This window comes from Halichoerus grypus, chromosome 8 (assembly GCF_964656455.1).
Source record: "Halichoerus grypus chromosome 8, mHalGry1.hap1.1, whole genome shotgun sequence".
Classification (NCBI taxonomy): Eukaryota; Metazoa; Chordata; class Mammalia; order Carnivora; family Phocidae; genus Halichoerus; species Halichoerus grypus.
Genome location: NC_135719.1, coordinates 48926359 through 48948457, shown reverse-complemented (window position 1 = coordinate 48948457; position 22099 = coordinate 48926359). Strand labels below are relative to the sequence as shown.

General features: G+C 54.3%; 1 protein-coding gene across 1 annotated transcript in view; it reads right to left on the bottom strand.

Annotated features, from left to right (window-relative positions):
- IGDCC3 (immunoglobulin superfamily DCC subclass member 3) overlaps positions 1-22099 on the bottom strand; it is a 41128-nt gene that overhangs the window by 4299 nt on the left and 14730 nt on the right. The window contains exons 3-7 of the mRNA XM_036087098.2: positions 3990-4134; positions 3554-3684; positions 2973-3110; positions 1519-1677; positions 219-384 (exon numbers count right to left, since the gene is read on the bottom strand). Coding sequence (XP_035942991.1) covers positions 219-384; positions 1519-1677; positions 2973-3110; positions 3554-3684; positions 3990-4134 — 739 coding nt within the window. The remainder of the gene's footprint in view (positions 1-218; positions 385-1518; positions 1678-2972; positions 3111-3553; positions 3685-3989; positions 4135-22099) is intronic.

The following is a 22099-nucleotide window of genomic DNA, read 5'->3' as shown; positions in this document are numbered from 1 at the left end:
CCGTTTGAGAGATGGAGAAACTGAGCCCCTCCAGAACACACGACTTGTCTGAGGTCTCTCCGTAAGTCAGGGGCAGACCTGGAACTCAAACCCAAGTCTCCGGATCCAATTTAGTGCTCTTTCCTGGCAGGATGGGCACAGCCTGCTCAGGCCATTCATCCGGGCCCCCTTCCCCGCATCTTCCCCCGTTCCCACCCCAGCACACACCACACACATGCCTGTTGTTATTCTTGAGCCTGACGTGGCCTCCTGGCCCCAGCACCTGTCCGTTCTTCAACCATGTGACATGTGGGGGTGGCTCCCCCTGGGCTTGGCAGGTGAACATGGCAGTGGTCCCAGCTGGCCTGGAGATGGACTGGGGGTGCTGGACAAACTCAGCTGGGGCTGGGGTGGGGAGCAGAGAGAAGCGCGAGGAGCCGTGAGGGGTAGGTGGATGGGGACGAGAAAGCTGTGAGTGAAGGGATGGGTGGGTATGGGGACAGGGTGGGCTCGGGATGCACACGTCCGCCCCTTAGAGAATCCTCCAGGTGGGGCCCACCCTCCACCCTGGCCCAGGCTTCAGGAGATGACAGCAGGGCTCAGCTCACTGGCCCCAGCGAGGCAGACCCAGGAGAGGACTCCATTTTAATGACTATTTAAAAGACTGACATTTGTATCCGAAAGCAATCAAGCTGAGCTCCCTGTTCAGGAAATTGTTAAATAAATAAATGTGCTAATAGGTTTGGCTGCACCTCGAAGGCGGTAATGACGGGGAGATGGATGAGCCCTCAGTACCAGCTCCCCTCACCCCTACATTCAGTTCCCCCCTCCTCCAATCCCAGGCCTCCAGCTTCCATTAACACCCGAGAAATGAAATGCTCCATCACTTTCATTTGGACAGATTAACGGCACATGGAATGCTAAACAAACAGGCATTTAAGTTCCTAATTCCCCTATCTCCCACCCCTTTCCCAGCTCTCTGGGAGGAAACCACCCCAGAAAGCCCCTGAGAATGGGATCCCAGCCCAGTCCATGGGGACAGTTGAGCCCCAGTGCGGGAGGAGGGACAGAAGGACCTGATCAGCTTCAGAGGGTAACACCCGCCCCCCCCGACACATTGGAGACCAGCTGTACATGTGCACGTGTGTGTGGCAGGAGCTGGGGTGTGAGTGTGAGAATGACGTGCAGGTGCCACGAGTACGTGAAGGAGCACGGCACGTGGGGAAGAGGGCGCGTGTGAAGAACACAGGGCTGGGGGAGGCAGCGGAGATTATAAAATGGGAATGACGGCGTGGGTGGAGGGATGGCAAGGACACCCCGAGGGGCATGCAGGGGCCGATAACCGAGAACGCATTCTCCTTCTCGGCGCACGCCTTCCTGGGGGAGAGCTGGGGGCTGCCTTTTGGCCCGGAGGCCCGGAGAGGGGCAGGGGCCAGGGTTAGGAGGAGTCCAGGGCCCTGAGCTTGGGTCAGAGCTGGTGATGAAACCAGGAAGGACTGGGGCAGGAGGAGGGGGCTGCGGGGCTGGGGAGCTCCATACCTTGCACCACCAGCCGGCCCTGTGCTGTTCTCCTCACCCGGGTGCCTGGCCTGTTGGCCGCACAGACATAGACGCCGGAGTGCTGGACCGTCACGTCTGAGATGATAAGATTTCCAGTGCCCAGCACCTGGATGCCCTCCACCCCAATGGGGCGGCCATCTGAGGAGGTAGGGGAGGGGGTAAGAGTGTGGAAGAGGGCAAGTGAGGAATGGTCCAGGGAACCTCACTCTTTCACTCTGCACCCTTCCTCCCAAGCATCAGGGCATTGTGGAAGCAGCAGGACCAGCACTGAAAACTTGCCTAGCAGCAGAGACCTGGGCTCTAATTCTAGCATTTTTACCGATTCACTGGCAACCTTCAAGTCCCTTCCCCTCAAGAAAGTAAGGGGTTCAGATTAGATGGGCGTTTCCCAGCCTGGTTTGTCTCTCTCGAAAAAAGTTCCATGCTCAAATTTTCATTCCACTTGTGGATTGTCACATTGCCCTTTAATATAAAGGCTCTGAGAAGTCCCGCAGCAAAGGGACCTGGTTAAACCTGTTTTCCAAAGTTGTTGGACGTTAGACCACCAAGCCATTCTTTCCTCCCTGCAGATCACGCTTTGGGAAATGTTGGACCAGATGGTCCTTGCAGTGCCTATGGGCTCCTCCTAATGGTGAGGCCACTCTTTCCAGCCTCTCCCAGGGACTGGGCCCTCCCCCCACCCCAGGATCAGATTAGCACAGTCAGAATGCAAGGAGACAGCTCCCCATTCAGTCGCTGAAGTGGTGAAATCTACTCCATTATCCTGCCTGCTGCCCCCTCCTTCCCTGATCACTCAGCTGCTACAATGTGGCACAGTCTCCTTGTGAATGCGACCCCACCCCAGCCCCTCCAGACTCTCCTTCCCCTAGTGACCTTTCCGCTCAGACAATGTGGGCCCATCTGCACCCTTTCACTTCTCTCCTTCAGCTGCCTAGGGATTTAGGCTGGGGATTTAGGGGGCCAGGCTAGAGACTGGGGGGCCCAGAGATAGGGTGTGACAAATGGCTGAGATTTTGAGGGGTCTGGAGTGGCACTGCCGGGGAGTATAGCCAGGGTGTCGAGGGCAGGGACACGCAGGAGGGAAAAGAACCTGGGGGAAGGAGAGCTGCCGGGGGGGGGGGGGGGGGGGGGGGGGCGGGGACGGTTCTGGAGAGCCTGATGCCAGCAAGGCAGGACTGCCGGGACTGGATGAGGTAACCCAGGGAGCTAAGCCATCCGCGCAGGGGGAGGGAGAATGTAGTGGGCAGGCCGACCTCCCCAGTCCTGCCAAGCAGAGGGAAACTTACCCCCTCCGGAAGGCCCCAGAGAGCACGGACCCCCATGGAGAACAAATAGGATTCAAAGTCCACCCCCCCAACAGCTGGGTGATGAGACCGCCCTCCCAGGGGGTGGGACAGGGGTGGGAGAGGCAGGGGCTGTAGGATGAGGCTCACCCAGGCGGCTCCAGGACACAATGGGGCGCGGGTTGCCCGTGGCGACACACTCAAGCACCGCGGTCTGGTGCACCGTCAGAGTGAGGTTCTCAGGCCCCACGAGAATCACTGGCTCCTTGTAGGCCCCAGAGCCCGAGCCTGGGAGGAAGAGGCCATGTTTTTTCACTTCAGCTGTGACCCTTCCCACCTCATCCCACCCACAACCCAGGACACGGGGAGTGGGGAACGAGATTCAGCCCAGAAACCAGGGACTGTGGGGCAGAGAGGAGATGCTAGGGGCCCCAGGGCCTTGCACACCTCCATCCCGCCACTCCCAGCCTTGCAGGGCCCTCTAGCAATGGGAGAGCCCCGGGGTAAGCAGAGGATGGGCTTCCCTGGGGAGAGCTGAGCCAAAGAGTGGGCCTCCGAACCCTCCTGAACCCGCACCACAAGGAGCACAGAGCTGTGAGCTTAGAAGGTGCCCTACGTGTGCACTTGGCTGACAAGTCTCCAGGGCTCAGTTGAACAGGGATTGATCTGAGGGTGAGGAGAAGTCAGGGGGCTGGTTAGGGGCAGAACCAGTCAGAGCAAAAGACCCTCACCTGACACAGTGAGCCTGGCCCCATGGCTGACCCGGACACTGGCAATATTCGAGGCCACACAGTGGAAGACACCACTGTCCTCAGCCCGAAGTCCTGTGATCTGCAAGACCCCCTTGGGCAGCAATGTGTACCTGTTTTGGGGGGGGGGCAGAGCTGACCACCAGCACAACCATGGGCACCATCAGCCGCAGGGACACTGACGTCACAGATACAGCCGGGTCCCAAAGTCAGCATCGTCATCACAGACCCACACTGGGACTCTCACAATTCCAGCCTTGCCAACAATCACACACAGTCCTCACGGATAAATCCGCCAGCCTCAGGTCTGGGCCCTGCCAGCCACACGGACACTTAATCTCAACAGAGCTGCAGAAGCACCACCCTGGGGGCTGCCCACCTCTCCGTCTTCCCTCCAGCTTTCCCACGCGTGGCTCACCGCTCGTCGTCCGTGTCAATGGGGACTCTGTTCTTCTCCCACGTGATCAGGGGTTTGGGAAGCCCATGGATTCGGCACTGGAAGCGGGCCACACCGCCCTCCTCTCCCACGGTGGCCTGGGGATGCACGTGGAAGTCCGACATGGCTGGTGAAAAATAGGGATGTGTGTATGGAAGAGGCACACTGCTGAGGTGTGAGGGGGAGGAGGGGTGGGGTGTCACAGTCCCATGTCCTGGAGCCCCGGACCTCACCCGCCCTGGGGGCTGCGAGTTTTCCTGGGCTGGCAGACGCAGGGCAAAGGCTTGGGGGGGACACACCATCCCTGACCCTGCCTCCCCCCATAAGAAGCATCTCCCCCTAAGGGGTGGTATACGGCTGGGACATGCTGAGAAAGGTCAGGACAAAGTCTTGGACAACAAGCCTCTAACAAGGAGATCTTGGGCTGGTGATCCACAAAGGCCCTGTTCCCAAGTCCTACTCCCACTGTTTCCGCTGCTTTCCGATGTAGTTGTATAAACTCCCCCTAAGGCATCGAAGGCCTGAGTATTATGCCGCCTGGTTTACAGAATAGGAAACTGAGGTCCAGAGAGGGGAAGCAGTTAGTCCGGTGGCGCCCAGCAGAGACACCGGTCATTAGACCCTGCTTACCAGCGCCCAGCAGCCTTTTTTTATTTTTTGCCTTTCCTCAGCTCCCCCATCCCCAGTTCTGCAACGTCTCGATGCACCCTGAGAGGGTGGTATATCCATCCAAGGTGACAAGCCTCTCAGAAGACTGTCAGACCTACAATCTACATTTCAATGTGTCATAAATATTCAGGGACCCCCTCCCCATCTTTTGGGGATCTGAACTGCTTGAACTCTGGTCTGAAGAGGCAGGGCCAGAGGGGCTATGGTGCACCCCCCCACACCCCATTTTAGGCTGGTTAAGTGTCCCTACCCACCCTCACTCCCACCCATCCCCAGACTCCCCCCACCCCCCCACCCCCGTGAGCCCAGGGAAGTTGCCCCTCCTACGCGGGTTCCCAGCTTCAGCACGGGGGCTGCGATTTCATTAAAATCCACTTTGCTTCAAGTGCGGGAAGGCGGCTCACCATCTGTCCAGGCAGGCAGCCCCTCCCCTCGGGCACTCCATCAACTGGGACAGTTGTCCCCTCCCAGAAGGAGCCCTCCCCCCACAGCAGCACGGGCACTGGAGCTCGCCCTTGCTCCTGCCCCTGGCTCCCTGGTGTGGGTGGGCACACCCCATCTCAGGCCCCCTCAGCCCCCCGGCTCGTTCTGGACTCCAGGGCAGCCCCAGAAGGCAGAGCCTTTGTCCCTTCTTCTCAGAGTCTCTGGGGGCTGACTCTTTTGTGGCGCATTCTCCATCTCATTTGCATGTGGTTCATTAAATATAAACATGCATAAAAATCCCCCGCCCTGCCTCCTCCTCTTTCAGGGCCTCCTGGGAGTGCAGCTGATGGGTGTGAGCAGCTCCTTGCACATGTGTGCAGGGCTGTGTTTTCTGGGAGGATGCGGCTGTCTCCATGTATGTGGTCTGCGTGTCTACGGCTGGATGTGAACGGGGGTTTGTAGGTCTCAGCTCCCGCGGCTAGTCTGATTATCTGTACAGATAATCCCCCGTGGCCTCACGTAGGTGGAGCCTTTATAAGGCATACCTTGGGGGCCCTTGTGAGCAGGACGTGGGGGGCAAGTACCCCAGCTGGTGGCCCCATCAGGCTTGGTGAGAGGATCCCCAGAGAGCACTGTGAGGTCAGCCTGCCCTGTCTCAGGCCAAAAGCTGTGTTTGGCCAAGGACCTGCAGGTCAGCCCAGGGGCTTGCGAGAGGGGGCCAAGGCCCTGCTGGGTCCCCTCTACCACCTCCGGGCCTCAGCCTCCAGGAGGGCAGGGTTGGATGCGGGCCTAGGGAGTGGAGAGGGCACCCAGGCTCCTGGCTTGGCTGCCGGTATGCCCGGGGGCTCTGCCCATTCAGGAGCTGGGGAGCGGCCTGCCCCCTCCCCACTCCAGCTGGAGAAGAGCTCGCAGCCCCCCAGGGACCTGGGGCGGGGCCTGATGGCTCTGCTGACTACAGATGCCGACTCATTAAGGAGCCAACTCCTTTTGTGTTTCTAGCCCCAGCCTGGGCTCCCTGGGGGTGCCTGGAGCGAGGAGCTGGCCTGAGGAGAGTGCTAGGGGTAGAGCTGCTTCTTCGCAGGGAGTTGGGGATGGAAAAAGTCTGGCCTCCCCCCAAAACCAAGCAAGGACAACAGCATGGGTTGAATGTGTGCCAGAGGGAAGTGATCAAGCAGGAAGTGGTCACAGGTAAGAAGCCGGCCTGGTGTACTTCACACAGTGGACAACAGGATTCCTAAGCGGCCCCTGGGGCCCCTGGGATGCAGCTGAGCCCCTCTGCCCAGGGCTCTCCACACTTCCCTTCCACCAGAGCGGCCCCTCGCCGGCCCTCTCTATCAGCTTTATGCAACTGCAGTTCTCCCAAACATGTCATTCGAGGGGCAGCTTTGCCTTTAAAAGTACTTGAAAACCACTCATCTGAAAGCCAACCCCTTCATTTTCTGAAGGGGGCACTGAGGCCCAGGCCCTCTGCAGGGGTCCCTTAGTTCTCCAGCAACTTTGTCACGTTGTCACTCTCCAAGGGCAGGTAACCCCAGAGTGGACTGCCGGTTAGACCAGCCTCTTCCCAAGGGGTTGGGAGTTGGTACCATGTTGCCGGCTGAGGGAAGAGGAGCTTCAGAGAGAGCTCCGCAGTCCCACCCCTCGGAGCCCAGCGGGCTGCAGGTGTGGCCCAGGGAAGGGGGATGTAGTAGGAGGGGGTGATCTTCTTTATCTGAGGCTCCTTCTTGCCTCCCCTTCCTCACACCCCTACCCAGCCCTTTGGTCAGCCCTATCTGTTCCTTAGATGTCCAAGGGGGGTTGCCACGAGACTCGGACACCAGTCCGCTCATCTGTAAATGAAGGGGAGCAGGTACTCCCCAGGGCCCTTCCAGCTAGGACTCCCACTGCCTCCATAAACAGGCCCTTGTCCACATCCACAATCTTGCCTTCACTCCTCGTTCACAGGCAACTTTTTTTTTTTTTCTTTAGGAAGTGGGAGAAAGATTCTAGGGGCCACTCAGGCCTCCTCCCATCTCTCTGGGACCAGCTTGGCTCACAAGTTTGTTTTTGCCCTGGCTGGTGCTAGCAGGCCAGAGTCAGAGGGAAGGCGTCCTTCACCATGTCTCTCTGGGCAACCATGGGCATGTGGGCCTGAGGACGGGACCTCTCTGACCCGGTCATCCTGGAGCCACGGCGTGACGGGTAATGGAAGGCACGGTCACCGGTGTAGCTGGAGACACTGTGGCCGCTGTTGGCAGTGTTGGGTCCGTGGCTGGTGCACGTGAAGGTGGTGCTGTGCCGTGTGGCCGTTGATGCTGTTGGTTAGGCAGGGACTGTTCTGGGTCCCTCACTCCAGGCCAGGTAATGGGAGGGGGTAATGGGCGGTGGTTGCGAGCCCTTCCGGTGTGAGGGCTAGAGAGAGTGCCAGGGAGGACAAAAGCCTGCTTGGGGGCGGGCCACTGCGGAGAAAGCACCTCTGTCCCCCCGCCGTCTGGGGACGACTCTCCCAGTCCCTCCCTGCCCCACCATGGGTACAGCCAGGCGGTGGGGCAAGATGGGCAGAGAGAGCCCAGCAATCCACGGGGTTGGAAGGGAGCAGAAACAGGCAGGAAACAACTCCTGGACACCCCCTATAAATCACCCAAGGGGAGGAGGGTCTCCTGAGAGCCAGATCTAGACCAGCTCACAGAGGGGAGGGAGGACTTGCCTCCTGGTCCAGGACCTCTGGCGAGGTCAGGTCTGGATCTGATTAGACAGGCTCCAGGGGGACGCTGGGGGGCAGGGAAGGGTCGGGGCAGAGTGCTGGGAAGGAAGCTGGCAGCAACCCCCAAGCCCAGCCTCCCACTCTCTGACTATAATCCGACGTATGATGACAAAAAGATCAGCGGGCATGTTAGGATGGAGGGTTCAAAACACAGCCTTTGCAGAAGCCGGTGGCACTGGGGGTCTGAGACATCAACTGCCCCCCACCCACCCACCCAGGCAGCCAGTACATGAGGAACAACCACAAACTACAGACTCCTCCAAAGGCCACCAAGGCAACCCCCCCCTCGTATCCATTCCCACCAAGGATCAGGGACAGCCTGGATGCCTAGCCCTTCCTCGGGCAGCTGAGGTGATTGTAATGTTTTTCCTTACACTGTAGACAAGCCTGAATCTCCTCTGCTTCTACCCACTCCCCCTAACCGTCCCCTCTAGAATCACATTTTCCAATATAGTAGCCAGCTATTAAGCACTTGAAATGTCGCTAGTCCAAACTGAGATGGGCTGTAAGTGTAAAATACTCATTGGATTTCAAAGATTGGGTATAAAATAAAAAGACACTAAGCATTAGGGAAAGGCAAATCAAAACCGTAATGAGACTACCTCACACCCATTAGGATAGCTATGGTCAGAGCAAAAACAGAAACAAAAACAAAAAACAACAGAAGATAACAAGTGTTGGCAAGCATATGGAGAAATTGGAACCCTTGTGTACTGTTGGTGGGAAAGTAAAATGGCGTAGCCGTTACGGAAAACAGTGTACGGCAGTTCTTCAAAAAATACGTAATAGACTTAGCATATGATCCAGCAATTCCACCTCTCGGTATAGACCCGAAAGAATTAAAAGCAGGGTCTTTTTTTTTTTTTTTTTTTTAAGATTTTATTTATTTATTTGACAGAGAGAGACACAGCGAGAGGGAACACAAGCAGGGGGAGTGGGAGAGGGAGAAGCAGGCTTCCCGGCGGTGCAGGGAGCCTGATGCGGGGCTCGATCCCAGGACCCTGGGATCATGACCTGAGCCGAAGGCAGACGCTTAACGACTGAGCCACCCAGGCGCCCCTAAAAGCAGGGTCTTAAAGAGCTATTTGTATACCTGTGTACCCAGCGGCATTATTCATAACAGCTGAGAGGTGGAAGTAGCCCAAGTGTCTGTCCCTCAGTGGGTGAGTGGATTAACCCCATGTGGTACACACACACAAGGGAATATTATTCTGCCTGAAAAAGGAAGGACATCTGACACATGCTACCACGTGGATAAACTTTGAGGCCATTATGCTAAGTGAAATAAGCCAGACACAAAAGGAACACTGTATGATTCCAGGTACGTGAGGTACTTAGAATAGTCACGCTCATAGAGACCGAAAGTAAAGGGGTGACTGCCAAGGGCTGGGGGAATAGGGAAATGAGAGTTGTTGTTTAATGGAAATGGAGTTTTACTTCTGGAAGGTGAATTCTGGAGATGGATGGTAGTGATGGTTCACATAATAACATGAAGGTACTTAATGCCACTGAACTGTACACTTAAAAAATGGTTAAGACAATAAATTTCAGGGGCGCCTGGGTGGCTCAGTCAGTTAGGCATCCGACTCTTGATTTTGGCTCAGGTCGTGATCTCAGGGTGGTGAGATTGAGCCCTGCATTGGGCACTGCACTGGGCACGTGCTTGAGATTCTCCCACTCCCTCTGCCCCTCCCTGCCTCTGCACACCCCCCCAATGAGTGCACTCTCTAAAATTAAAAAAATTTTTTTAAACTTAATACTTTAAAATGTTTTAAAAACTTAATACTTTAAAATTTAATAAAATTTAAAAGTAAATTTTATGTGTATTTTACAACTTAAAAATTGGAGAAATAATTGTAATTGATAGTAATAATTAATAATTTAAAATACTGGGGCACCTGGGTGGCTCAGTCATTAAGCATCTGCCTTTGGCTCAGGTCATGATCCCAGGGGCCTGGGATCGAGCCCCACCTCGGGCTGCCTGCTCAGTGGGGAGCCTGCTTCTCCCTCTGCCTGCCGCTCCCCCTGCTTGTACACTCACTCTCTTTAAAGATAAAAGTCTTTGGGGCACCTGGGTGGCTTAGTCGTTAAGCGTCTGCCTTCGGCTCAGGTCATGATCCCAGGGTCCTGGGATCGAGCCCCGCATCGAGCCCCGCATCGGGCTCCCTGATCGGCGGGAAGCCTGCTTCTCCCTCTCCCACTCCACCTGCTTGTGTTCCCTCTTGCTGTCTCTCTGTCAAATAAATAAAAATCTTAAAAAAAAAAAAAAGAATGTCCTTCCTTTAAAAAAAAAAAGATAAAAATCTTTAAAAAATAATTTAAAATACTGATTACAAGTTCAAATACTATTTTTTTAATTTTTTTTACTATTTTACTATTTTAAACTATTTTAAACTTAACTATTTTACTATTTACTATTTTAAAGACTTGGTTCACAAAAATGCAAAAAAACTTATTAATAATTTAAAAATGATGATTATATTGGGGCACCTGGCTAGCTCACTTGATATGGCATGTGACTCTTCATCTTGAGGTTATGAGTTCAAAGCCCATGTTGGGCATAGAGATTACTTAAAAAAAAAAAAAATAAAAATAATGATTATATGTTGGAATAGTTGTTTAGCTATATTAAGTTAAATAAAATTGATTATTAAAGTTAACTTTGCCTGTTTCTTTTTTTTAATAAATGTGACTGACTCGTAGAAAATTTAAAATTAGCTATGTGGCTCATATTATATTTCCACTGTATAGTATTGCTCTAGAAGACAAACAATTTTGTTCTTCACACACAGCCCTTCAAATACTTGAGGCCTGGGTTGTTCCCTAGGGAACATCTTCAGAAGTGAAACACCCTTCACTCCTTCAGCCACTTGTGATGTGAAATGATGTTCAGATGCCTTGAGCCCAGAGACCCTCCTCTAGCCAGGCTCTAGGTGGGCAAGGCCCCCTTAGAGTAGGGCATCTAGAAATGGCCAGAGCTCCTTGGGGCTGGTCTGAGCCTTTTATCACCAGAGGACCTTGAGCAGATTCAGCCATCAGCTGCAGTGAGTATCCCTGAGCTGTCCAATATGGTAGCCACTAGCCACATGTGGCCATTTAAAATTGCATCAAATTGAAAAATTCAATTCCTCTGACTTACCAGCTACCGTTCAAGTGCTTATGAGCCACAACAAGTGGTACAATATGGCACATCACCAATAGAATATTTGCATCATCACAGAAAATTCTATTGGACAGTGCTGGTCTAAATCCAAGACAAGGCCTCAGACCCCTAGCTGCCTTCTCTCTTGCCGCCCGAGCTGAGAGCCCCCTTCCTGACCATCTTGAGTACTAGCCTAGCATTGCCCCCGCGGGCTCCCTCTGCTCTTGGTCACGTGGACTTAGATCACTGACAAGGCCCATATTTGATCATACCCTAGGGCTAGCACACTGCGTGACAGGAAGGCCTCACACAGCAAGAGTTTCAGCTCCTAGTGGGGAAATACTTGCTAAGAGCTTTTCGAGGTAGTGGGACAGTAAATGGTATGGGCTCTGGAGTCAAACAGAACTACATTCAAAACTCAACACTGCCACTCTTAGCTGTGTGACCTTGGGCAAGTTACTTAATCTCTCAGAGCCTCTCCTTTCTCATGTATAAAATAGGGAGGAAAACAGCTCACGTTGCTAAGCTGCCGTACTAGGGGACCCAATGAGATATATCTGTAAAGTGCTCAGCACATAGTAACTCCTTGCTAGCGGTTGCTGAGGGAAATTAGTAGAATCTTGAGTTAAAGGGAGCTGAGAAGTTACAGAAGAGGACGGTGGGCTTGCGGGGAGAGGGAGTAGAAGCTGTCTTTTCCGAGGGGGTGGCCATCTTCCCTCAGAGAGGCTAAGGCCCAGAGAATTAGTGGTAGGACCTCAAGCCCTCTAGAGCAGTGAATAAAGACAGAATTTGCAAGGCCTGGATGGTGAGGGGGCATCCGTGCCAGGGGAGGGGGCAGCCAGGTATAAACCAAGCTCAGCTTCTTCTATCTCACTGCTGCCTGGGGCTTCACAGGGGCCCCAATAGGCGAGCTGTCAGCTGGAAGAGGCCACTGGGTAATTGAGGCCTTGATTTCTCTAGTAAAATGTTTATGAAGCCCATAAACTCATGCCTTTATTGGCCAGGCTCATTCCGGGGGATGGATGTGGCTCTCTGAGGTGTAGTTAAAGCACCTGCTGAACTCAGGCAACCGAGGGCTCCTCTGGCCTCCACCCAGACCCACCAGGCAGAATGACCCTTGGAGGGCAAGGAGGCCAGCCAAGTCCCACCTCAAATGCTCTTTAAACTCCTCAAAACACTTGTAAATGTCCTATCTCTAAACTTGCACGGGAAGGAGGGAGGTGGTAGCAGAGAACCTTGAGTCCTGGGGGTTTGCCACAACCCCCAAAGGGATCTTGGTCTTGTCCTTGGGGTTATCTGGCCCAGGCTCACCTTCCCCAGCACTCTGTCCCTGTCTCCCTACTATCTCAGTTCCCACATTGCCCCTGACTTTCACTGTTAGGGAAGAACCCCGACATTAACATTGCCATTTGGGGTGGGGGAAAGCATGAACTTAGAAGACCTGCGTTTACTTCTCTGAGCTTCCAAAGGGAAGTCTGAGAGTTGAATTCAGGTTCTGAATCCGAAGAGTATGTTTCTGGGGCTGGGGCACTTCTGGGGTTGGGTGTTGGATGGGTGTGGGTGGATAGTCTCTGCTTACAAACAGCCCCAGAGGACTGCAATGTCTCAGAGGCCATGCTCGGCTTTGCCGATTCCTCTAGGCCTCTGCCTGGTGACCCTGCTCTGAGAAGCCTCTGGATCCCTTTGTCTGCCACCTCGCCTCCTCAAGCCCCTTACCCCCTGCCTCAGCCCCGAACCCCAGCCCCTCCCACTCCAACACCAGCTCACTACGCCCCCCAGCCCCAATTCTAACACAAAAGGCAACTTTGTCTTTCAAGTCAGCAGCCATAAATCCACATCGCTCCCCTCCCTCCTGGCAGCCACCTCTGACAAACGGGGGCCTGGATGGGGAGAGGTAGGGAGCAGTGGGAGGCCAGCCTCAGCTTGGGAAAGTCCCTGCACGCAGCTGTTGGCCCGCTGTAGGGCTCGTGAGAGCGTCGAACCTTTATGGGCCGATCTTTGATTCCGAGGGACTGTAAGGCCCGGGGCACCGATGCAGGGGAGGCAATCTGGGCCTTCTCTGCACCTCTGCGCTGGGCCTTTACAACCCAAGGAGAATAAAACCTCTCAAAGTCCTGCTTGTAATGATTCTGCCCATAATTTGGGGGCTCCAGGTCTTCCTCCAGTTCAAGCCATGAGCTCCTCCTCTCTGCACCCTCCAGTGGGGGAGAGCGTGCTGAGGGACAGGCAGGGCACCCGCCTTACGTGGCCGGGGGATGTGCCACTGGGCAGGGGCGCCTACTGTTTTCGGTGGTGGCCCCTTATACCTCCGGGGCTCAGGGGGCTTATGTGACACAGCCGGTGACTGATGTTACAGCACGCATTTGAACTTGGAGCGGTCTAGCTCCACACCAGTGCTCTTTCCCTGCATCACGACCAGGGTGGGATGGGGTGGGCCCACGTATTCCAATGCTGCTCGGACAGGACTGAGGATACCTGCATACACTCTCCCAGGAAAACACAGGAAGAGCACCATGCGGACTCAAGGTCAGGGACACCCCATGGCACAGCAGGCTGCACCCAGGGCTTGGGGGCAGGTTTCCCGGAGTGTAACTAATGCAGATAAGCACCATGATAAGACGGTGTTATCGCCCCACTAATGCTCCCTGAGCCCACACGTTTCCTAAGTTCTATGAACACAAGTGTATCAACAACCCGGATGCTCGGCCCAGGATAGCTCTTCCCTGAGCATTTCCAAATCAGCAATCCAGGACACCCAGTGGCAGGGAATGGAGAGGGTGGGGCCTGCGGGGCTACTCCCGTGTCCGGTGGGCCTTATAAAATAGAGGAGTAATCTATTGTCCTGGTTTGGGGTGGGAGGGCAAAGCACTGCGAAATACCAGTGGCTTCTGTGGGGTGAATGGCGGGGAGGAGGAAGTGCTCGAGGGGTAGTTGTGAGCCAGACTCAGTCCTTTTCGCAACTGGATGTATGATCTTGATAAAACCAAAGCTCCTCGCTGGCCTGTTTCCTTCTCTGTAAAATGAGGGAGTTGAGGGGCGCCTGGATGGCTCAGTCGTTCGTTAAGCGTCTGCCTTCGGCTCAGGTCATGGTCCCAGGGTCCTGGGATCGAGCCCCGCATAGGGCTCCCTGCTCAGCGGGAAGCCTGCTTCTCCCTCTCCCACTCCCTCTGCTTGTGTTCCCTCTCTCGCTGTGTCTCTCTCTGTCAAAAAATAAAAAATCTTTAAAATGAGGGAGTTGAGTTGGACAAGTTGTAAAGGCTCCTCCAGCGTCTGCCTTTGAGGTCCATTTGCTTCCAAGCACGCCAGCCAGGGCTACAGGGTCAGGGGCTGGGGGCCGACTGGGGAGTCCCTCTCTGCCTCAGACTTGAGAATGTCCAGGCCCAGCAGAGCCCCTCTCCACAGACTGCACGTCTCTGCCCGTGTCAGGGTCACCAATCTTCCTTGTGTAAACCTGCCCAGGCCCACAACATCCTTAACTTCCCGTCGTTCTGGTCAAGACACCGGATCTGTCTCACCTCCCGGAAGGGCGGCTGGTTAGGCGGCCCAGGCTGGAGCTATTAAGTAAATTGCTTTCACATGACCATGAGGACAACTCAACAAAAACAGATACTTCCCCCAAATTTCCAGAGTCATATATTAGGATTTGTAGGGACTAATACTTGCAGGGGTCAGGTAATGGACAGGGGACCTGGGATCATGCCTGCCTCTGTCACAGACTCCCTATGTGGCCTTTCAGTTCCAACCTTGGTTTCCCCATCTGTAAAATGGAAGTGGGGCAGGATAAACAAGACCATCTCTAAGGTCCATACCAACATTAAGATTCTAGGATAACACTGGGTAAAGTGGTCCCCTCTGCATCCATGAAAGGACCCTCGCCTATTCTCAAACCTTGATCCGATGCTGCTTTTCCGTTTCACAGCTCTACGGAATCTCTGGTGGCTCAACACCAAACCACAGTAGATTAAGGCCTGCAGGTGCCCACCCCAACAATATTCCACAATAAGCCTTATCTGTGTGGGGGAAGAGGGAGTATATTCCATGAGAGGATTATAGAGTTTCTTGGTTGGTATGGGGCTGCCAACTCTTGGAAATAGACTTATTTGCCCTCTAGTTGTCAGAGGTCTCCCAAAGCCCTAAGAACCATCTCCCATAGAGGGTTTCAAAAGCTTTCCCACAAATTCAAAGGAGTCACCACACCCACCCCAACCTCTTCCTCTCCCTCTCTTATTAATCATCATGCACTCGCTGCCCAAGCTATAAACAAACCAAGGGGCGACTGCCCCATCCTTCTCCCTATCTCTCCCAACTAACTGGTCACCAAATCCTGGTGTGTTGTCTCATTTGCATCCCATTGCCTTGACTTAGGCTCTTATTACTTTCAGGTGTTTCTGTAATAGCTTCCCCTCTCCAGCCTTCCCACTTGCAGGCCTCTCTCTCTCTTCTTCCCCATCCCAAAGCCATAATTATCTTCCTAACCATCCAATATGATCATTAAACACCTTTGGTGGTTCTCCATTGCCTTGAATCAAAGCACTCTCCTTGGGATGGCATTCAAAGTCTTCATTATTAGATCCTGTTTCATCTTCCTAGCCTCAAAAGCCAGCTAATTCTGCCTTCATGTGGTTTGTACTCTGACCATGTGAGACAGGTTTGCCTTCCCTGGACATATTATAGATGCTCACACTTCTATTTCTTTACTTCTGCTGTCCCCTGTGCCTGGAACATTTTGCTCCTTTCTCTAGCAGCACCCCCATCCTCCACATCTCCCAAAGGAGGCAGAATTGTGCCTCTCTCCTTGTCCTTATCTGTATTAGAGTCCATTGTTCACACATAATCTACCTTCGAGCCTGAGTCCCTTACCGGCAGGGAACAGTCTACCTTGAGTTCCTAGAACAAACACTAGGTAAATAAATTCATAAATTCTTTCCTGAATGCTGACTTTAAGGGTCATATGGTTTGGGGGGGGCCCTTCCCCATCATCCTCTCTTGCATGCAAGTCCCCACCCACCACAATTCAATGTCTGGGGCAGGTAACTCCTCTACCGGAGTCTCAACTTGTGCAACGAAAATGAAGCGGTTAGATCGGGCCACCGTTCTCACACTCGGCTGTGCAGCAGAATAACTTAGGAGGCCGGCTAACAGCGCAGATTCTGGACTCCACTGCCAGAGGTTCAGAGCCTTTGGTCAGGCGCCGTGCTCAGGAATCTGTAGCTCTATTAAAGCTCACCGGGGTGTCCCAAACGCACAGCCCGGATTGGGAACCCCGGGTCTGGCAGGTTCTTGAGAATCTGATCTTCCCTGAGGCTCCAGCATCCCATAAGAGCAGATTCTCAGCACAGCCTGCCCACCTCCCCACTTCCCCCCCACCCCAAGCTTTGCTCGAAGCGGGCTGGTCCAGGCGGTCTGACTGCGATGCCACGAGGCGCAGAGTGGGCGGCGGGCGGGCAGACCGGCGTCGCGGGGCCCCCGGCACAGTCCCCGGGACGGCGGGCGGGGTCAGCGCCCCGAGCCTGGGGCCCTGAGAGCCGCTCTCTCGGCGGCAGGAGTAAGTGGGACCATCTGCTCCTCTCCTCGGAGGTCAGCGCTTTGTGTCAAGCTCCCATCCCCCTCGCTCCTCCCCCGTCCCCCACTCCGTCCCCCCCACCCCGTGCCCTCTGACTCCCGGGACTCGAAAGAAAGAAGCCCTCGAGGTCGTGATGAAAGTGGCAGTGTGATGGGGAGCGACAGCGGCCGCCGAGCTCGGGGCGCGGGCAGCCCGGCCGGCGGCGGCGGCGGGGAGCGCGGGCGGCGGGCGCAGGCAGGGCCGGGAGGAGCGCGGGGTCCCGCGCGCAGCGGCCCGGGGCCGGGCGGGCGGGCGGCTCCCGAGGGAGGCAGCGCCGGTTCCCACAGCCGGCCGGGCCGCCGGGCCCCTTTGAAGTGGCCGCAGCTGCACACCCCGACCCGCCGCTAATCCCCGCGGGGCGGGCGCCCTCGCCCCCCCGCATAGCGGTAGTGTCCGCGCTGAATGGCGCCGGCTAATTACCTCGCTCGCACCGCCGCGGGTGAATGAGAGAATCCGGCATTGTGCGCGGCGAATGGAGAAAATAAGACAGCCATTGTCCTCACACGCCAAACGAGGGTTTGATGTCGCTGGGGCGAGCGAGGCACCATTTCCCGCCGCCCCCTCCCCCCGGCGGCGCAAATTCCCCAGCTGGGCCCAGCCGCCGCCGCCCGGGGAAACTGAGGAAGCCGTACGGGTGCAACCGCCCCGGGCTCCCTCCGGCCCCACCACCAGCTCCTCACCTGCCTTCTCCACCCGCAGGTTCTTCGGGCGCCTACTGGGCTCGCCCAGCGCTGTCCTCGGCTCCGAAAACCAGGCTGGGCCCTGCGCTCACCAGCCTGATTAGATGTCGTTGGGAACACGTGAGACAATTGGCGAGGGAGCCAGGGTTTCCGCCGGTCGGTGCCCAGCTGTGTGCCACCAACCCACAGGGCTGGGGGAAGTTCGGGAGATGGCTGGGAGAGATGAGTACAGAAGGCCGGAGAGGAAGACCCGGGAATGAAGGGGAAGTTAGATGAGCTGTGGGGAGCCTGGACTGATGGAGGGACTGGCCTCCTCAGGGAGGAAGAGGGACATGGTTGGAAAAGGGAGGTCTGAATTATAGAGGGTCAGGATGGGGTGCCCCAAGCACCCAGGCCACTGTTCTGATCCAGGGAGAGTGGTGGGCTGATGGGTAAGACTGCCGCTCCAACCACAGGCCTGTGGAACCCTCGCTCAGCATCAGAAACCCTACTTGCCCCCGGGGAATCTCCCCACACCTTTTAAGCATAAGGATATAAGAAAGCTCAGCTTAGAAATCAGAAAGAAAGGAAATCGCCATACAGATGGACAAGCTGATGAGCACACTCTTTATGCATTCAGTAGATTCTGTGGGCTATACCAGGCTGCCTTCTCCATCACCACCAAATAAGGTGTTGTTGTTGGGGTGTGTGTGTGTTTTAAGGGGAAGGAGCAGGAGATTACATCCTTCAACATCAGGAAGGGTCTTATCTTTCTATCTCTGAGCCCTTAGCTCAGAGGCAGGTAGGCAGAGGATAGATGCTCTTTGAGATCTGTTGATTTGAGAACTGAGCTACTTCAATATCCTTTTCCTGGAAGCACACACTTCCTAATCCCTTCTGATGGGCTCTTCGACTCTTTCTGCCTAAAGGAAGAATGTTATACACATGTTCCAGTGCCCTATCAGGCTTATCAAATGATACAAGGGTCTGGTCTGTTGCTTGATCCGCAGTAGACTGTTGGGCTGCACCCGTAGCCCTTAGTTAGCACCACTGACTGGATGCGTATCACAGAGCTCTTTCTGAGGCTGCAATCTTTTCTAATGTTTGAGTGACCACAACTGGATTATAAACCCGTTATAGGCAACCCATAGCCAGACTCTTAAACAGGACCAACCATCTACCTACCCGTTCACCCATTTACTTGAGAATAAAATTAAAGAATGGAAAACACTTGTTGAGCCAAAATTCTGCCTTGCTCTGACCACCCAACCATAATTAATGGTAACAAGCACTAGCTGTTAACAGTGATTCAGGCAAAGCATGCTTCTAAAGGAGAGGAAATTCTGGGTATAGCTCACTGTTTTTCTGACTCAATCCTGAACCAAGTTTTACTCTAACTCTGGTTCTACCCTCAGATGTGGTCATAATATTTTTCTTTATAATTCTCCTAAATCTTTATCTTAGAGTCTCTCTCTTTTTTTTTTGCCTAAGGCTCTAGAACCTTAAGATTGCTAGCCATCATAGTGGGCTTTTCCCCCCTGCTGCTGGTGAACTACCCACTGCTTCAGCCAATCTGCCTAGTTAGTTGATCTGCCTAGTTAATTGGTTTAGAGAACAATTAACTGCCTAGTTAATTGGTTTAGAGAACAACAAAACAAAAAGATAAAGCAGAGCGGCTGTGGATGGGGTAAATGTGGGAGGCCTGAAAGCCTCTCCAATCTGGTCTCCCTCTTTCCCCATCTCCAGACCCTGTGCCCCCTCCACAGACACAGGGACTCTAAGGAATGATGCTTCAAGTTCCCTGATCTAGAGGAAAAAAGGATTTATCCAAGGAAACAAAAGATAGTAGCAGTTAACTAACTGGAATTAAAAACTTGAAAGAAAAAAGTTAGTAGCAGATCAAAGATCATTCTAATGCTATACAGGCCTCCAGCTTCATCTTAAAAGACTGAAATGCCCATTCAAGCAGAAACTACAAATATAATTATTACTATATGTGTGCTTTTACGGTTTGCCCAGATTTCAGTCAGAGTGCCTGAATGTCTAATCCCCAGATAAATTATACTTCGGAAAATGATCCACTATTCAAAAACCAAGAGGAGCCTCCAGGCCCAAATTAGAGACTCAATACTTTTAACTGAAAAAGTGCTTTTAAAAGAAGCCTCTTTCTCTTAGTATCTCTTCTTTCCCCAAACTGAACACCATAAGCAAGTTTAAAAAATGCTCCATGGGTGAGAATTCTGACAGAAAGATAATGAGTATAATAATGATAGTGGGCTTTTCCCCCCTTATCCATTCCCACAGCAACATGTGAATATTCACGGGAGGCTTTGTTATCATGGTTATGACTTTTTAAGATAACAGGAAGGCTGGCGTGTACATGCAGGGATAGCGCTTGCAAAGGGGATCACAGGAAGCTGGAGGGCAGAGGGATGCTTGTTAGCATGGAAACGGGCCTGGCCTGTTAGCTCTTTTGGGGGTGAGGCCACTGTTCTGGCATTCTGGGACTTTCTCCAGCTTGCCTGGGAGGGTGTCCCACCCCAAGGTGACTGAGTACCGGTAGCCACCTCTCCTGTGGTGGCAAGACCGAGGTCTGAACTTGTCAGGCCAAGCCCTTCCCACTCAGCCCTAAGGAGTAGCACCTGTGGCTCAGCCCAATCCCTCCCCTCCCTGAGGTGGCCATTCTTGGAAGTAGGATGTTTCAAGGAAGGGAACAGAATAGGGAGAGAGGGGTGCCCTTTAAGACCAGAAGAGGCTGGGATGGGAGACACAGGGTACAGTTAGATGCAGGACCACTCTCTGCTCCTGACAGTAGGGACTCAGAAGGTAGCTGATGAGAATGGTGTAGGTAAAACCACACCTGTAGGCCCTTGAGGAATAATTTCTGACTTAACTTTGTCTGCCCTTCTCCAACCCAGGCTGTTGAGCCCCAGAGGCTAAGTAACCCCCAGCAGGTAGGAGGTATTCCTAGCCTCCCACTTCATGTACCCACGGCTCCCCATTCTTTCACCCTCATCAGGCACCAACTCCAGGCCAAGCACTGTACCCAGCACTGAGGATGCACAGAGGAGCTAGCCCCTCGCTTCAAAGAGTTTGCAGACCAATGGGGAGGGACGAGCTATATACTCATTGTCCCAGAAAGGACTGTGTCCCCGGATTTGCCCCATCCCCAAAAAACAAAGCTGGGCATATAGCCCCATGAATGCTTCTTTAATTGATGTAATAAAAACTACATCGTTTTATTTCAGGAAAGCCTTGATCCCATCAACGTTACACTTACCAGCTTGCTTGCAATGATCTTGATTTTTGTCACAGTTTGATGGGAAAATGACTGATTTGAGAAGCAAAACCAGAAACACAGGAGAGCAGGAATATCAAATAGGCTCAATCGTCAGACTCATTCTATGTGATATTACTGGTGATCTGACATAATGGAATCAAGAATATTCTAATCCAATCTGCAAGGGAGACTAAATTAGGGCTTCTCTGAGGTGCTTGAGGTTTGAAATACAATTTTAAGAGACCTCAAAAAATTAGGGTGAAAGGACATTATTGCAGAAAGAAGGGGACATTCCAGATAAGCCAGGATGTAAGGGGAAAAACAATAACCCAAAAGGGGGGGAGTGAAGAAAAAAACAAACCAGATGAGATGTGAAGATAGAAAAAGATCTGAGAATTTTGTCATGAGCCAAAGACTGGATTTCAATTCCTTAAGATCCTGGCTCTGAGTTAGAGCCCAAGTCCCATTTTGCCAATCAGCATGTTGGAAAGCGCACCAGACCCCTTCTGTCCCAGCTCTGTACATCCAGGACTTGGGGGCAAGGCCCTCTCTTCCAGGCCTGTTCCCACAGCAGGGACATGAGAAACATGGGCAGGAGGCTGAGGAACAGGGGGAAAGTAGGGTGGGGGTCAATGAGCAAAGCCTGGAGAGCTCCCCCATTCCCCATTCCTGTCTGCCCTGCGGTGAGAACACCCCCGAGCACTGTCAGGGTGTCAAGCACCCATCCTGGTGTTCCAGTCTACCCTTCCGTAAAGGCTCTGGGACCCTCTCTGCTTCCCTTCCCTCCTAGAGCTGGCCTGCTTAAAGATTTGCCCACAAACTTTGGTCTAGCTCTAGTCCCTGGCCTACACCCCAAGCCAATGGGGAGGAGTCAGGGGGGACCTCCAGCCCTCCGCTCTCCCGCTCCACCTTCGTGCCCCAGACCAGTTCCAGGCTCCAGGTTGGTAGGGGCGAGTTCCCAAGTTCCCAGGTAAAATGTCCCTTCCCACCCTGGCCAGGGCAGCCCGGGGCGGGGGGGTAGTGCCCCCGAGGCACCGAGTCCAGGAAGCGAGGACACCCGCACACTCACACACTTGCACACGCACACACGTCCTCGCTCACACCCACACAGACACGTCGGGCACGGGGCCTCGGCAGCCAGCGACTGCGCGGCGCGGGGTTAATTGAATGCACATTGATTCTGCCGCCTGGCCGGGGCGAGAGGCTGCCGCGCTCAGTGCCCGGGGTGGGTCGTGCCTCCGCCCGCGGCCGCTCCCGTGACAGCGCGCTCGGCCCGGGGCGGGGAGCCGCTCCCTGCGCGCCGCCGGCCTTCGCGGGCGGCCGGGCTCCCGCAGCGCGCGCCTCCGGAACGCCGTGGGGCCGGCCCGCAGTCCGGGGACTTGGGACGCGTGCACCGCCGGCCGGCAGCGAGGGGGAGCAAAGGCGGTGAGAACGACGCGGGAGCTTTTCTGCCAAACTTTGATCCTGACATTTAAAAAAGGAGGGGGCCGAGCCCAGCGCGCCAGGAGAGCCAGAGAGAGAGGGAGATGGAGGAGAGAGCTGGAGCGAGCCTGGAGATGGGCGCGGAGGGGAAG